Source organism: Sitophilus oryzae, unplaced genomic scaffold (genome assembly GCF_002938485.1).
Source record: "Sitophilus oryzae breed Bouriz unplaced genomic scaffold, Soryzae_2.0 scaffold_815_pilon_pilon, whole genome shotgun sequence".
Classification (NCBI taxonomy): Eukaryota; Metazoa; Arthropoda; class Insecta; order Coleoptera; family Curculionidae; genus Sitophilus; species Sitophilus oryzae.
In genome coordinates, this window is record NW_022147434.1 from 3,130,803 (window position 1) to 3,148,268 (window position 17,466).

At 32.7% G+C, this 17,466-nt stretch overlaps 2 protein-coding genes across 2 annotated transcripts in view; both read left to right on the forward strand.

The window, feature by feature from the left end:
* The window catches only part of LOC115889533 (protein Wnt-11b-1-like), a 369,661-nt gene that overhangs the window by 304,588 nt on the left and 47,607 nt on the right, over positions 1-17,466 (forward strand). The gene's annotated exons all lie outside the window — the stretch shown is intronic.
* LOC115889534 lies at positions 8,768-11,368 on the forward strand. The gene is made up of 3 exons (XM_030909566.1): positions 8,768-9,176; positions 9,851-10,587; positions 10,688-11,368. Exons 1-3 carry the CDS (start codon positions 9,089-9,091, stop codon positions 10,745-10,747), a joined length of 885 nt encoding a protein of 294 aa, XP_030765426.1. The 5' UTR covers positions 8,768-9,088; the 3' UTR covers positions 10,748-11,368.

Consider the following 17,466-nt stretch of genomic DNA (forward strand, 5'->3'; position numbering starts at 1 on the left):
AATCTTTCAAAAGTCTTGGAAGTGGTAAGATTCAGGAAACCGGTTGCCAAAATCGTACCGCTAGGCTTCCTATATCGTACATATCATCTGTAATATATCTGAAATATACCTACATATTCTTTAAAAAATAACATCAGGGTTTAACTTCTGAACCATTACTTTTATCTGCTTTTATGACTACTACTATCATTTCAGTTTGCAGGTCATCACACAGATACAAAGAATCTTTCCTTGTATATTATTTCATCAATTACTTGAAAATCTATGTTACTATGGATGTCTTGTTGGGCTTACTAAATATACTACGAGGTATCTCGTCAATGAAATTACATATTCGTATATACCAGATATTGAACAGGTACGAATGATCAGGCGATATGGTATAGGCAACATTGCTGATCCTATATTTAGTAGTAAATATTTAGTTAAATTTAAAATTTATTAAAGTAATTATAAGTTAAAAAACAATTTAGTTTAAAAAAATGACTTAAGTAATGTAAAATACAAATAATTTTTAACCCATTATCGATGTCGACATCATTCCTGTATAATTTTTCTTTCTAAAAATACTCAAGTATAGATTTTCTTTAAAAATAACTCCACATACGATAGTAAATAACTTAAAGCCGTTTTTTACATTATAAGTCATTAAATTTAATTGAATATTTTGCTGTTTTCCCCAAAAATATTCCCATATGTAACTGAACAGAATTATGTGGTTTATAAGTATTAAAAAAGTCAGGACAAACTCAAAAAAGTAGGTGTGTTTTGTGAGACGAAAATAATAAAGTACAAGCTCGAGACAGCGCCTAGTCTGCACCTAATATCCTTTGATCCGCCCATATAATTATAGAGTACCACTTGATTTAGTTGCTAGATTACAGGACGAGTGTTCGAAACAAATTCTAATTTATTTGGCACACAGCGGATATATGATTTCTTCATTCATGATGTTTCATTTAAAACTACCCGGTTTATACACTGAAAAATCCCCAAACTGTAATCTGAGTCTTAAATAAGTGCAAATATTTTCAGGATTGGTAGATCTCGATAAAAGAAACATATTTTCTCTTTTCCGTTTTTCAAATAAGTCCAAAATAAGGGAGTTATGTTACTTTGAAAATTAAAAAAATGATTTTTTGCTTAAATTTTCAGAATCACTGGATCTTTTCTGGGGTTTCTTTCTTGTAAATTTAATCTTCTACCTATGTTGCCATATTATCAAGAAATTATGTTTTTTAACTAAAAACTAAAAAAAATTTCAACAAATTCTAAATTTTCAAATTGTTTTCTTTGGAAAAAATCTCATAATCGTGTCTCTGGGGTCGAAATATACTATCCTTAAAAATATTTGCATTTATTGAAGACTCACTCTGTATAAAATAGCATAAAATAGCTTCTTGTATGCAACACACTGTATTTTATTTATAAGATTATAAGAAAATAATAATAAATTTGAATAAATAAAATTTGGCGACATAATTCCGGAAAAAGCCGAACCGATACGAAATTATCAAAAGGTTTGGGTCGCGACCGTTGCAAGAATAGCGCCAAATAGTGTTTACATTGTGCTTATGGGCATTTTCCAATCTAAACTTGCTTCATTTATCTAGGGATTAGACCATTGACAGAGCTATACGGGGGTGCAGTCTCCAAATTGCTAGATTTTTTTAAAAAGGATAGGACTGGAAAATGTAATCTATAAGGATCAGAAGAGGACCACAATAGATCTGAAAAGGTCGCAGTGAATTAGGTCGATAGCCACGATATTATTTTTTAGACTGTTTAGGATCATTAGTCAAAAATAAAATTATATAAATGAATATTTCATCTTAATAAATAACTTTTATTCTCCATATTACATCTTTTTACTAAAAAAGGTAAATGTACGTCCGTATTTTATAGAATCAGTATTATGCCGGGTTGAGACCAAGGTGACAAAAAATAAACACGATTTTGGGAGAAAAACAAAACAAACTTCTCACAAAAAATGGAGACTTCTGACAAGACAAACTTGAGACAAATTGTCCACACCGCAATGACAAGTGTACAAAAAAGTCAAAAGTTTAGTTATTGCGAATGAGTTTTATTAACCATGTGTAATTTTCACTATTCTCCTACTATTAACAGCACACGCCATCCAAACTGCGCCTACAACTTGTCGCAAAATATACGAACAAAATAACAAAAAGACGGGACATTGAAAAATCTCCCAATTTGGAAACAAAACAAAAATGAGACAAAAATTTCGCAGAAATATATTGGATTTGTCACAACTTTGTCGTAAAACATGAATGTTTCTGTCTTGTCACTGTTTTGTCTGCTTGGTCTGGACCCATGTCTGGACCCGGCAATATAAAGTCAAAAATTATTAACAAAATAACTATATTATGTTCTATCCCGTTTAAAACATAATAGAAATATTTAAAAACTTAAATGTTCTGAAAATTATTAGAAAATATCTATGAAAACCTAAAATATCTCTTCGTCTAGTAAAGAGAGTGCACATAAAAGAGCCCATCTTTTTAAAATTCACTATCAAAAACTCATAAAAACAATAATAAAATATTTATATTTTAATATTGGAATGGCCTATCCCCTTTAAAGAAAGAATCGAAAAAACTAAGACCTGATATTTTCTGAATACTCATAGAAATATAACCGAAAAATTATAATAGATACACTATAATATCAGAAAATATATCTATGCTTCACTTACCTCAATAAATAGCTCACCAAGGTAAAACACTAATTCAAAACACTAGATCAGTTAAAACACGACGCGAAACACAAAATAGTGTTTTATTCCTTTTGTACAATTCTAAACTAGATAATTTGTTGATTGTCAACGCAAATAAACAAAAGACTGGCGTGCCTGTTGACAGCTGGACTAGTGCAAATGGCTGGTCATGGCCTACCTTCTAGAAGTACCTATTTGCATTCTTCTCTGTGCTTTAAGGGAAAAATATCTCGAAATAATTTTAATGAATAAAAAATAACGTATGCATCTATTTATGTAAAAGGATATGTAATAGTCGATAGTTGTATTTATAGGATCGCACAGAATTTCGAAAAAGCTATAAATCAGATTTTATAGGATTTTAACTCTAATATTTTTTATAAAATAAGCAGGCAATTGTAGGGCACATTTTAAATCTATACTAATATAAGGCTAATATATAAAATCCTTAAATGACTCACTGATTAATCACGATCCTGCTCAAACCATTCATTGTAATGGTGCGTTTAGACTTGAGCACGCACGAGCTGAGCGTGCGCGCACGGCTTTCGTTCGCGCTCTCGACTCCGTTCAAATTAAAAACTTATTTTTCGACGAACGAAGTGATCCATTTGTGCGCGCACAGCAGAGTTGTGTTGGCGAAAATAATGGACCACCAGGAAATAGTCGGGGCTGCTGTCATTGTTTTGCATAGCTTAATTATTAAAAGGAGAAAAATCGAAAACATCATCGCTGGTGGCAAACCCAAATTTTTAGAAATTGATATAATTTACTGCAACAACTTAGTGTCTGAGGAGAGCTATGATCAGTTCAAAAACTTTACAAGAATGACCAGACCCGACTTTGAATATTTACAAAATTTAATAACACCAAAAATTACGAACAAAAGATACAAATTTTAGAATAGCAATTTCATTAATAACGACATTTTCAATATTAATTTTATTTACAAGATCTTGCCATGCGTTTTTTTATATTTTTCAATAATACAGAGAATGTTTAACATCCCATAACATAGGCAACTTTTCATATCATTCAATTAATAATAACGAAGATTCATTGATCCACTCCATAATTTTAATAAAGAAAACGAAAAAAAATCACACACGCACGCACGAACGCAGACAAAACAAATTGCCGGTGCAAATTGAGCGTTCGCGCACACATAAAGTCCCTTTGAGCACGGACCAAAAACCGACACCAGACGGCTCACGTTCGCGGCTGCTCGCGCACAGACAGATTCAGAGTGAGCGTGCGCGCACAGCCGTTTACGCAGGCGCGGAGGATCAGTGTGTGCGTGCTCAGAATCGCTGCACCTTAAGCTCCGAATTTTGACAGGTTAATTCTAGGGTGTAGAGTTCGATAAGAAGGATTTTTCCGAAATTCCTGTTCAAAGGGGTGAAACAGGTGAAACCCCTCAAATATTACAATATATTTTATTAAAAAACGGTCAAGTTTCCGAAAAAACGCTTAAACACGTATATTTTATTTTGTTTTTTACATATTTTAAAATTTTTTAAAAATGTATACAGGGTGTTTCGAAAAATCTGGCCATTGATTAATCACGATCCTGCTTAAAGCGCTTGACGTAAAAAGCTGATTTTTGGAAAACAGATTGACTTTAGGGTGTAGAGGTTCGATAAGAAGGGATTTTTCGAAACTCGAATTGTAAGGGGGTGAAACTATCCCTCAAATATTAAGATATTTTTTATTTACCGCTGAGTTTTTCGAAAAAACTCTTAAACGCGTATATTTTATTTTGTTGTTTTACATATTTCAAGATTTTTTATAAATTTATACAGGGTGTTTCATAAAATGTGACCATTGAGTAATCACGATTCTGCTTAAACTGCTTGACGTTTAAAGCTGATTTTTGGTAAACGGATTTACTGTGGATGTAGATATTCGATAAGGAGGGGTTTCTCAATTGTTTTTTCTCACGCTGATATAAATGTGAGAAAATTTTATCTAGTTTGTATGTTAATGGAATTTCTTGCTTTGCTTTATCATCACCATTACAAATAATGATTAATTCGACGCGAACGCGGGTACAAAAGCAAGCACATAGGTAGTGTTTTTAAATTATTAATGTATTTTTTCACACCTCTTCTTTAATAAAATTAAACAATTAGCTGCTAATTATTAACTGTGTTTTATAACTGTTTGATCATTGTCTTGTTATTTTTCCCTTTTAATAGTTAAAAGAAAGTTTTATAGTATGTTACACAGGGATTACAATTATGAACAATCGTAACGTTCTAGGTGCTAAAAGCTGAAGAAATTTTTGTTTCCTTTTGATTCGATCTTATATAGAGAATTTGAATTTTATGGTAGAATATAAACGTTTTTGAACGTATACAGATGTCTTTGACATCAAACTAAGTTTATTTTACATGTCAGTTTAGTTTGGAGTTCTTCCGAAGTAGATAATATTAGCTTGCGAGATTGGATATCAGTCATAAAAAATATTAATATTTTTTTTGTAAAGTGTTCGGGAATTGAAAGTTTTCTTTTAAATTAATTTAAGATTTAAAGAAACAACAATAATTTGAGATTTTACTGGTTAAAGAATGAAGTTTTCAGCATGAATAAAACTGAGTAAAAAAAGGTTCATATTTTAAATGCTGGTTACTTTGATGGGAAAGCTCCTAGTCAGGTGCTAGTCGGAAATAGATTGAAGTTTTGTAATTACAGTGATATAATTTATATGTTTTTGTAACAAATTGCTCACTATTTTATGACAAATGTTGAAGCTCTGCAAACTGAAAATAAAGGCGCTAATCAAAGCACGATGTGTTACCGGAATTTTTTGGGTGTGGCAACACGACAGGATTGGGCTAAGCATTAGGCAAATTCTGAAAATATAATACTCTATATTTTTCTTCGGCCACACCCCTTTAAAGGCTGATTCATGGTACACCAGGCCAATACCCGAGCCGGGCACGTTCAAATAAAAGTAGACACCGAGCCACGTCCGGGCCCTTCAATATATGCTACACCGAGTTGACAACAGGGATCATGTCCGTGCCGATTTATATTCTAGAAAACAGTGTTGCCGCAGTGGTACATTTGTACCAAATTTGATACTTTTAATTCTATTTGGTACAGTAGTACTACATTTTCAAATCCAGGATGATTTGGTACAATAATTATTTCCCACGCGCACCGAAATTGAATAGATATTTAATAATTATTGTCGTTGATATTGCATTAAACGCGCTTACCGATACCATTCGGAGAAAATCCGCATTAATTAACGACGTATTATAAACGTTGTAATGTCTATAGCGTTGCCTATATTAAATAACCCGAAGAAAAAACTTGAAAATTTACTGTTTCTAACATGCTTCTATATTTGCGTTTTTTTTAAATAAAATTTAAGTTTTCCAAGTATTGTGTGTAGTATTAGAATTACTTAGAATTCTTCAACCTATACATACTTATAATTGGGTTTTCTGAATTTCTATTTCATGTTTTTCGTCTCGATTTGTGTCTTTCTCCAGGAAGTTTTTTTATGTAGAAATTTATGAAGAAATTCACAGCGACCAAACCGGTTAAAGTCATATGCAGATGTATTTTGTTGTGCTTTAAAAAATTGTACCAAAGTGGTACATTTTTAGTTTATAATGTGGTACGCGCTAAAAGTTGGGTGCGGCAACACTGCTAGAAAACAGCCGCTATAGGCCCGTAGACGAACAGAGGCGCTCTTGTCTAGCCCTAGCAGGCATATTAAGCCCGACCAATCACGTTAGAGTTTTTGACAAACACAGAAATGTATTAACACCCGCTAAAAATAATCCGCTAACCAACCTGATTGGTCAAGCAATAATAGTTGACTGCTGGAACTAGACGCTTCTCGAAGTATTTAGCCCGGGCGACTCATTTATGTTTGCCACAACGGGGCCGGACCATGTGGATCGGCGAGGAAAAATGTACACCAGGCATTACTCGGACGGGGCACAGTTGGGTTCGAGCTTGAAGCTCAAGCCCGTGCTCAACCCCAGCATGAATGCATAGGTATAAATAACATTTGACAATGTTTGGCCGATGCCTTCACCGTCGCGGCTGGCCCCGTCACGGTGTACCATGGATGGCCTTACCCGACCCCTGAGACGACCCGAACAGTACAGCGTAATAAACTCTTGAGTAAATAAATATAACATCTTACTATGGCCGTATAGTCTTGGAAGCTTAGGCCGTAAAACCAATCAAGAAAGAACATCTTAGCAAAGATAAAAAATGTTAAAAATGCTTTATTTAACTTTTTAACATGGGTGGCGGTAATCAAAACAATCAAAAAATTTATTCGGCTTAAAATTGTGATTATTGACTATTTAAGCCATTTTCTGTTTGTAGAATTATTGCACAAATGCATCAAAAATATCAATAACTTTAATTATTGATGGGGTGTTAGCTAAAAGCTGTACAAGTTCATTTTCGGTGCAGTTTATTAAGATAACACGACGGAAATCAAAATTAAATCAAATAAAATAATAAATCTCTTTTAAAGTAGATTGATTTATGTTAAAAAGTTAAATAATACGTTTTTTACCTTAAATTGTTCTTAAAAAAATTCATAGTAAGAAAAATTGCATAAAATAATATATTGTGTATCCTAAAAAACATAACTTTTCGTCATTTTAAAATTGACAGCTCTGTAAAAACTAGTTACGCACTTTATTCCACGTGAAAACTCTATAAAACTCACTTTGTCTTTTTGGATAAGTTATAGGTTAACCGAGAGAGTCAATGTAAAAAAAAAAAAAAAAAAAAAAAAAAAAAAAAAAAAAAAAAAAAAAAAAAAAAAAAAAAAAAAAAAAAAAAAAAAAAAAAAAAAAAAAAAAAAAAAAAAAAAAAAAAAAAAAAAAAAAAAAAAAAAAAAAAAAAAAAAAAAAAAAAAAAAAAAAAATGCAAATTTTTTAAATTCGACCTGTATTTCAGGAATTAAGGAGAAGGAGGCATGGAAAAATCTATGTGTAGTATCTTTAGTTTCATAAGTAACACAGTGATGTGAAACCCCATCTTTTGTATCTCTACTCATAAACGAAACCCCATTTAAACCAGGCCAGTAGCGTAACGCTTCAGATGTGAGGCCCCAGGCAAAATTTTTTGGGGCCCTTATATTAAAATAAAAAAGACACACTAAAAAGCCTTAATACAGCATGTAGGTACAGTACGTCTGCTGGATCTGTGTCTTCTATAGAGAGAAATACTGGACCGCATTTAAATAAACAGCAATATATTTTTATACGTCGACTTGACGATACGTCACCGCAAATCGCTTCGCCCACTCATTTTATTGGCTACTTGCAAATTTGTCGAATTTTTATTGATGGGACGCGTCGTCTATTTTTTTACGAAAAACATCGAGAGAATATCGAATACCCCGTAGCTACAGAACGGACAGACGTACTGTATATCAAGTAATTTAAAATATAAAAACACAAAATAAACTTATTCCACATAAGAAAAAATAATAAAAAATAAAACATTATAAAATAAATCAACAAAAAAACAAAACTTAGGTACAAAAGAAAACTAAATAATAAAAATAAATAAACATAGACTTTTTCTAATAAAAATATGATTCAAATTAAAATAAATTAAGAGGAACAAATAAAATGAAAAAAGAAACAAATAAAAATAAGGAAAAAAATATTATGTGTTTAAAATTAAAACATACTACGTTATTAAGGTAACAATGTAGCTTAAAAATTAAATCAAGTCCAAAATATTTTTAATGTTTTCTCTTTTATTTTTGGAAATTGTAGGGGACGCTGTTTACATGTATATGTATTTAATAAATAAAACTGGTGCCCCCACTGATTGCAGGGTGCTGCAGCCTACGCTTCGCTACTGAACCAGGCTATCCAGGATTACGGATCTGTGGCCCGGAATACATCTCTGTGGTGGAGAATTTACATTGTTGCCAACTTCACATGCGACACAGACCACAGATAATAGTTTTGATATTTAGTGACATGTAACATTATTGTATCTATTAACTTTTGTACTCTTTGTATCATAAAAATTTGTAACACGTTTAATTTAACACAAAACCGAATATTTTATTTTGGAAGACATAAATTACCCAGAAATAGTTCACTCAACGTTAAAATAAACCGAACATTGGTCCTTCGAGCCGGATGGTCTCAAGAAGCAAGGAAATTGGTCAGAAAAGCCGACAAGAAGCAAGTGAGTCCCTTTTTGTCCTTTTAACCTTCATTACCGTAGTGAGATCATAATCATTTTGAACTGTAGCTTTGTGGAATTTATTGTCTTTATAGCGAATTAGGTTTAAACCAGTTTTAAACAAATACGATTAAAAACAAACAGCTTATTATCGATATGACAGAAATTGAGAGATTAGTACGGAGACGAGCAGCCTTTAAGGCTCAGATAACAATCCTAAACAATTATCTAAACGAGTTAGAGGGTAAGTTTATAAATGCTAATATAACCGACGATATAATACTTACAGAACTATCACAGCGTAAAGATCGATTTATCAATTTAATTGAGAAACTTGATGAGGTACAATTGCAAATAGAAGAAATTACCACAAATTTTGATGTAGAACTAGATGAACGCACAGCATTTGAATCAGATTTCAATAAAACATTAGCACGAGCAAGGTATTTCTTGCAGAAAAGTAAAACGACTAATATTGAACAAGACAATGATAATCTTTCTTCTCAAAGATCAGAAACGGGTTCTGATAATGTGGCCTTATGTCAAAATTTAAATAACCTCAAACTCCCAGCCATTGAAATTCCTACTTACGATGGTGATTACGATACTTGGCTTGAATTTAGAGACACGTACGAGTCACTAATTCATACAAATGTTAATTTATCTGATATACAAGAATTCCATTACCTTGAGCATTTTTGGGTCCACGTGTAAGAGGGTGCTAGTTTGGCATTTTCTGCTTTAAGTTATAAACCTGCTTAGGAGTAATTTGTAATCGTTTAATAATAGTCGTATCTTAAAAAGCAAAATCATGTTAAAGCCTTGTTTAATCTCAATCTAATTCATGAGAATCATCTCAAGCTTTAAGAAAACTTATTGACAATGTATCTAAGCATTTAAGAGCCCTCACCATTTTAGACGAACCTACAAACACATGGGATACATTGGTAATATATTTAATTTCTATAAAACTAGATAATGAGACATTAAAGCATTGGGAGGAAGCAAAATCTGGTTATGTAAATCCAACTTTAGACAATTTAACCACATTCTTGAAGCATCGAGCAGACATGTTGGAAACATTGGAACAAAGTAAGAATTCTAAACGAGTCATTCCAAGGTCAAAGGGTGACAATAAAACAAAAGCCTTTGTTGCATCAAAACCGTACTGTGTATATTGCAAAAAGGACCATTACATTCAAAATTGTGAGGCATTTGTAAGGTTATCAATCGAACAAAGACGAACACAAGCAATGAAGAATCACTTGTGTCTTAACTGTTTAAGGTTGGGTCATACAAGTAAAATGTGCTATGCAAGTTCCTGTAAAACCTGTAATGCTCGACATAATACCTTATTACATGAAGAACGAGTATCCAGTTCAGAAAACGAACAGACAGTTAATTTATCATCACATATTAATTTTAATGGAGATCAGGTACTTCTTTCAACAGCATTACTAAAGATTTTTGATAAAAATGGGAAATGTCATGTAGCACGGGCACTTTTAGACTCAGGTTCTCAAAGTAGTTTTATAACCGAAGACTTTTGTAATAAGTTACAGTTTGATGTAATACCAACCAAGATAACAGTAAGTGGTTTGAGTGAAGCTCAATCTAATGTGTCAGGAAAGATTTCTATACAAGTACATTCTAAGGTAAACAACTTTTCATTTAAAAATTCTTTTCTAGTTATAAGAAACATTACAGAAACCTTGCCTAATTTTAAAATTAATATCAAAAATTTGAACATTCCAGACAATATTAAATTGGCAGATCCTCATTTTTATAAGCCAGAGAGAGTTGATGTGCTTTTAGGAGCTGACTGTTTCTGGAACCTTATGTGTGTTGGACAAATCAAGTTAAATAATGGATTATTATTACAAAAGGGTAAATTAGGTTGGGTTATTGCAGGACGTATGCAGTCAAATCCTTGTACCACGACAATACGTAATTTTTCTAAAGCTAATGACATTGACAAGCAGCTCACTCGTTTCTGCGAATTAGAAGAGTTTCGACACTCCAAACCACTGTCAAACGAAGAAAAATTGTGTGAAGAAGAATTTGTAAGGACTTTCAAACGTGACAGTGAAGGACGCTTTGTAGTAACTATTCCTCTAAAACAAGGTCCTGAAGTCCTAGGCGATAAATACGATATAGCAAAACCAAGGTTTTTATCTCTAGAACGAAGATTTAAACGAGATCCTGAATTCAAGAAACGTTATATCAATTTTATTAACGAGTATAAAAATATGAAACATATGTCCAAGATAGAACATCCAGATAATGCAACTTTTAGTTATTACATGCCCCATCATGGCGTTATAAAAGAATCAAGTTTGACTACCAAGTTACGGGTAGTATTTGATGCTTCATGTCCAAGTAGTAGTGGATATTCTTTTAACGATTTGCAACTTGTTGGACCTACAATCCAGTCAGATTTATTCTCACTCCTGCTGCTATCAGACATTACAAACTATGTAATTGGTACTGATATAGAAAATGTATAGGATGTGTCAGATACAACAAAACCATTACAAAAGAATTTTTGTGGCGTGAAACACCTGATGAGCCACTCGAGAATTTTATGAATTAGACGCACAGTAACCTGCTGGCACATCTGCAGCGCCATATTTAGCCATTAGATGTTTATATCAGTTAGGGGTGGAAATAGAAAAAAACTAAATCCCCAATAGCAAATGTAATACAAAACCACTTTTATGTTGACGATTTGTTGAGTGGTGCTGATACAATTGAAGAGGCTATTAACATAGTAACAGAGATATCAAAGGTCCTTAATACAGCAGGTTTTCGTCTTCGTAAATGGATATCTAATAATAATACAATACTTCAATCACTGAAAGAAAGAAATGAAGCAGATACACTTGATCTAGGTGTAAACGAACTAACCAAAACATTAGGCGTGACGTGGAATGGAAAGGAAGACTGTTTTCTTTATAAGATTGGAAATAGTTTTAATAAACATATTACAAAACGAACTGTCTTGTCAGAAATAGCTCAGATTTTTGATCCAATGGGTTTACTAAGTCCATGTATAATTGTGGCTAAAATTATCCTAAGAGATATTTGGATAGAAAAACTTGACTGGGATGAATCTTTGTCACAACCCTTACATACGAGATGGCTAAACTTTAGAAACGAATTAAGTAATCTGAATAATATCAAAATTCCTAGACAGATAACGTGTAAACACGCAATCAACATTGAAATTCATGGATTCAGTGATGCATCGTCTTACGCATACGGAGCCTGCGTGTACTTAAGATCGCAAAATGAAGAAGGAAAAATACAAACAAGATTGATTTGTGCTAAATCAAAAATAGCTCCATTGAAGGTTCAGACGATTCCACGTTTGGAATTAATTGGTGCTTTACTGCTATCACGCCTAATAAAAAAAATATTAGAAGCAACCAAACTAGTACCAAGTAGAATAGTATATTGGTGTGATTCTACAATAGTTTTGGGTTGGCTTAATATGAGTCCAAATCAACTACAAGTGTTTGTAGCTAACCGAGTATCAGAACTTCAGACAATCACAAACGTAAGCGACTGGCGACATGTTCCATCCAGTCATAATCCAGCCGATTTGGTGTCACGTGGTGTAAGACCCAAAGAATTACCATTTTCTAATCTTTACTGGTTTGGTCCAGACTGGTTGAAATCAACTGAGGACATATGGCCGCATACTCTTGAAATCAATGTAGAGTTACCAGAATTACGTAAGGTTACATTGATGGAAACGGTATTTATCAGTGAACCAATAATCGACTTTAATAATTATTCTAATCTATCGCATTTGGAACGTGTTTTAGCATACTGTTTACGATTTATTACAAATTGTAAAGCTAAACAGGAGAAAGAAGCAAGGGAGCCTTAAAGCACACAGAAATTGCAAATGCTCATTTATATCTAGTAAGATTTGCTCAGCATGAATCATTTGCGGAAGAAATATTTCAGCTTCAACAAGGTGAAATTAAAAGAGGAAGATTATCCCATATTCAGCCATTCTTTGACAAGGACAAGATAATGCGAGTGGGTGGTAGATTAGGTAATGCAGATCTGGACTTCAACCGAAAATTCCCAATTATCTTAAGCTCGAAACATATATTTTCTGAATTACTATTTGATAGGGAACACCGGCGTTTATTACACTGCGGACCTCAACACCTTTTAGCATCAATTTGTCAATCATATTGGCCCCTAGGAGGACGTAATTTAGCAAGAAAAATATATCGAGAATGCGTTAAATGTTTTAGAACACACCCGAAATCAAGTGTTCCTCTAATGGGAAATTTACCAAAAAATAGAATTACACCTGCCCCAGCATTCTATAGAACAGGAGTAGATTATGCGGGGCCATTTTCAGTAAAGGACAGGCAAGGACGTGGCTGCAAGATTACAAAGGCTTACATTGCTTTATTTGTTTGTTTTGTGACTAAGGCCATACATATCGAACTTGTTTCTGATCTAACTAAGGAAGCATTTTTAGCATCATTTAAACGCTTTATTGCTCGACGTGGAAAACCGATTCAAATGTTTTCAGACAACGGCACAAATTTTGTGGGTGCTAATTTTGAAATGCAACGTTTATATAATTTCTTACAAGAAAATAATAAATCTTTGTCTGAACATATAGAAAATGAAGGAGTTAGCTGGTCTTTCATTCCATCTCGCTCACCTCACTTTGGAGGCTTATGGGAGGCAGGAATTAAATCTGTCAAATGTCATTTAAAGCGCGTAGCGGGTAATGCATTACTAACTTTTGAACAATTTTACACGCATTAGTTCAGATTGAGGCTGTTCTCAATTCTCGCCCTTTGAGCCCTTTATCCAACGAACCCTCAGATTTAACACCTCTTACTCCCTCTCACTTTTTAATCGGCCGACCATTAACGTCATTACCTGAACGAGATCTCGTAGAGATACCTGAAAACCGATTATCAACATATCAACGAATCCAGCAGCTACAACAACATTTTTGGTCCCGGTGGTCATTAGAATATATTTCCGAGCTCCAACAGCGGTCCAAATGGCAGCAAAAAGTGAACCCCATTAAGATTAATGACTTGGTGGTCATTAAAGAAGAAAACCAACCCCCTTTAAAATGGTCCTTAGGCAGAGTTATAGAAGTCCACCCAGGGAAAGATGGAACTGTTCGTGTAGCTACAGTGAAAACCAGCACAGGTACAATCAAACGTTCATGTGTGAAGCTGTGTCCTCTGCCAAATCAAGCAAAATAAGAAGTCACTTCAAGATACATTCCCTCCATCTATGTTTCGATGATGAAAGTGGATGTTGAAGGAAAATGTCGCTTTCAAGGTGGGGGAGTATGTCAGGATTACGGATCTGTGGCGGAATACATGTCTCTGGTGGAGAGTTGGTTGTGTTGCCAACTTCACGGCGAGCCACAGACACATTAATAGTTTAGATATTTATTGACATGTAACATTACTGTATCAATGCCCTCTATAAAAGATCCCTAGCCTACAGGCGGGCATTTACTTCATCAGCTGTACACTTAGATATTGGGTTAGATTCTGTATTCATATTGTCGGTTGATTTTGAGTATTATTTGTTATTGTAGTGCAAAAAACTAATTATTTTGGTGTTTAAGTGACATAAAGTACTACCAGATATATGGTCACTATGATGGTCACTCTGTTTCTCATAAAAAAACACGAAATATTACACGTTTTGTTAAGTGCTTTAACCTAAAAGTGCCCATAAATTTTTTATTTATCGTGATTTTTGTGTGTGTTTTTTAAGACTCTAACAATTCATCAATAAAGCTTAAGTGGAGTGTTTTTTGGTGCTATGCCTCATCTTTGTTATGTTCCTGGTGGAAAGGATAGTTATACTAGGCAGCTTAAAGTATTCAGAAGAGCAAGAAAAGTGGGTACGAGTTATAAATCAAGACAATTCTATTGAAAATATCTTTAATAAACTTAAAAATGATATTCTCCCAGGATGGTATTAAAGAAAACTGAACAATTATGTTAATTTTATTCTTATTGTGGAATCTCCACTCCAAGTGTTGTTGGTTCAACTTCGATAGATTCAAACACGTAAGTAGGTATTATGATCTAGGGAAAAATAAAGAATATGTGTATTAAAGATCATGAAAAAGATTATTATTTTGAGTTCAAAATTAAAAAAGATTTTTGTAAAGACAAGAATGATAAAGTTTAAAAGAAGAATGTGTTTTTGTTTGATAATTAATGTATGTAAAGCATAACATATATTTGTTCAGTAATTTTTACTGAATAGTGTTGATTATTTATAATACCAAATTAATATCAAATATTTAAGTGATGGCTGAATACAATATGAATAAAATAACAATAAAATTGGTATATTTGCAATACAAAATTAAGTTTTAAGAATAAAGGTGTTACTAAAAAATACTAAAAATTCCTTATTTCTTTGTTTTAATTGGTCGAATGTTATTTGCATTTAAATTATACCGTATCATCGAAAAAAATCGGCGTCTAGTTGGCTTGAAATGAACATCGATGACATTCCTAAATAATTGTACACATAAAATTTAACTAGAATTTTACAATCTTGGAAAATTTGATATTCTTGAACCTTATTTCTAGATATTCTAAATTTTTTGATTTTCTTGGGATTTAGGTTCGGGAAAAACGCTGATTAAGTTTTCATTATTATGTGGTGTGAATATTTCATATGTAATTTTTTGGATTATATTCGACACTATTTTTTTCATATGACACAACACTGATGAAGGCTATAGTTAGCCAAAACGTTTTTTTTTAAACCAAATAAAAATAATGAAAACCCAAATGAAAACTTAAATCGCGTTTTCCCGGAACCTAAAAATCCCAAATCAAAAATTTTACAGTAATTTTACATAAATACCAGCGATCTTCCATTTCACGCCTCGCCAGAAGCGCCCTTTTTTAGATGATATTGTATTATTTTGTAAATACCGTATGATCGAAAAAATGGCGTCAGTTAACTGAAATGACGATCGATATTTCTATAAATTTACATTTAAAATGACAGCGATCTTCATTTCCCAGCCAACTGGACGCCGTTTTCTCGATCATACGGTATAATTTTTTCGAACATTGATACTTACCAAAATATACTAATTTTGTGAATGAAATAATAATACATCACTATTAGTAGATATTGAATGTTTTTGTTAAATTAGATCGATTTCAAACCCCAAAATTTAAAATATATTTACATTTTACCAGTATCTTATGTAATACATTATTTGTATATTGTAAAACATTTGCTGCATTTGTATGGTTTATAGGATTTATTTGCCAAAGTATTTATTACTATAAATAGGTATATATGTTGTAGTTATTAACTGTATATTATGTATATTTCATGTGAACTATATAATTTTTAAAATACAAACCAAAAATCTGAGGAATAATTATGTTTTCCATGTATTCTACAACATATTTATTAATCCGTAGTATCTAACTAGCGTGACGTCATAAATCTCGCCCCAAGGCTGTTCTATTAGAGACGGCATTGCTGTATCTATTAACTTATATACTCTTTGTATCATAAAAATTTTGTAACACGTTTAATTTAAACAAAACGGAATACTTTATTTTGGAAGACATAAATTACCCAGAAATAGTCCACTCAACGTTAAAATAAACCGAACACAGGCATTAAACACACGAAAATAGGACACCCTATACAGTACGGAACTTCGGAATATTCTTGTCCTATAAATAATATAAATGTTTATCAAATTCCACTATATTGAAACAGTTTAATTAACAAATGTTCGACATGTTTCGCTAACACAGTAGCTTGCTCCAGACTAAACATTTAATGTACCTACAAGTTGGGTCAAAAACCCTGTATTTTTATGATGAGAAAAAAACATGTGTAAATAATTTTTTTCATCATTTCAAACATCAATAATTATTTTTTTCTTTATGATCACATACTTTATGATCACATACATAATTATTTTTTTCTTTATGATATCTTGTCTAGGCAGGATTACGTGCTATTGAACACGTACCACAAAACTTCACGCCTATAAAAAACACAAAGGCTAATAATAAAGATTGTCGTAAATATATCGGATGCTGGTTAAAACTGCAATGACTCGCTATTCTTTCAACTGGCCCGTTTGAAACTTGCCCAGGTTTGATTATGTTTTGAGCACCCGTGCCTAATCGCACCTCTATACAAGAAATTTCTTCAGACCCATAAGAAGAATCGTATTTTGACGTGTAATAGAGCGGGTTCTATCTGTATGGTGCAGTTATGTAGGTGTAATAGACCGTCTACATAATTAAATTTTTATGGTATATTTTTTGATAAATACAGGGCTTACACGCAACCCATCAAAAGTAATTAACATCACAACTTACCATAATTTGGAAATACAAGAAATCATCTCTTGATTAATTTCATCTCAGTAGCATGATCGAGAGCATGATTATTTACAATTATCTAATATATAAAATTCTCTCGTGTCACAGTTTTTGTTACCGTGCTCCTCCCAAACATGA

Coding starts and splice junctions, on each gene's coding strand:
- LOC115889534 (XM_030909566.1), top strand. CDS start 9,089: ATGACAGAAATTGAGAGATTAGTACGGAGACGAGCAGCCTTTAAGGCT. Junction 9,177..9,850: donor TTATCTAAACGAGTTAGAGG/GTAAGTTTATAA, acceptor TCACCATTTTAG/ACGAACCTACAAACACATGG. Junction 10,588..10,687: donor CTATACAAGTACATTCTAAG/GTAAACAACTTT, acceptor TGAACATTCCAG/ACAATATTAAATTGGCAGAT.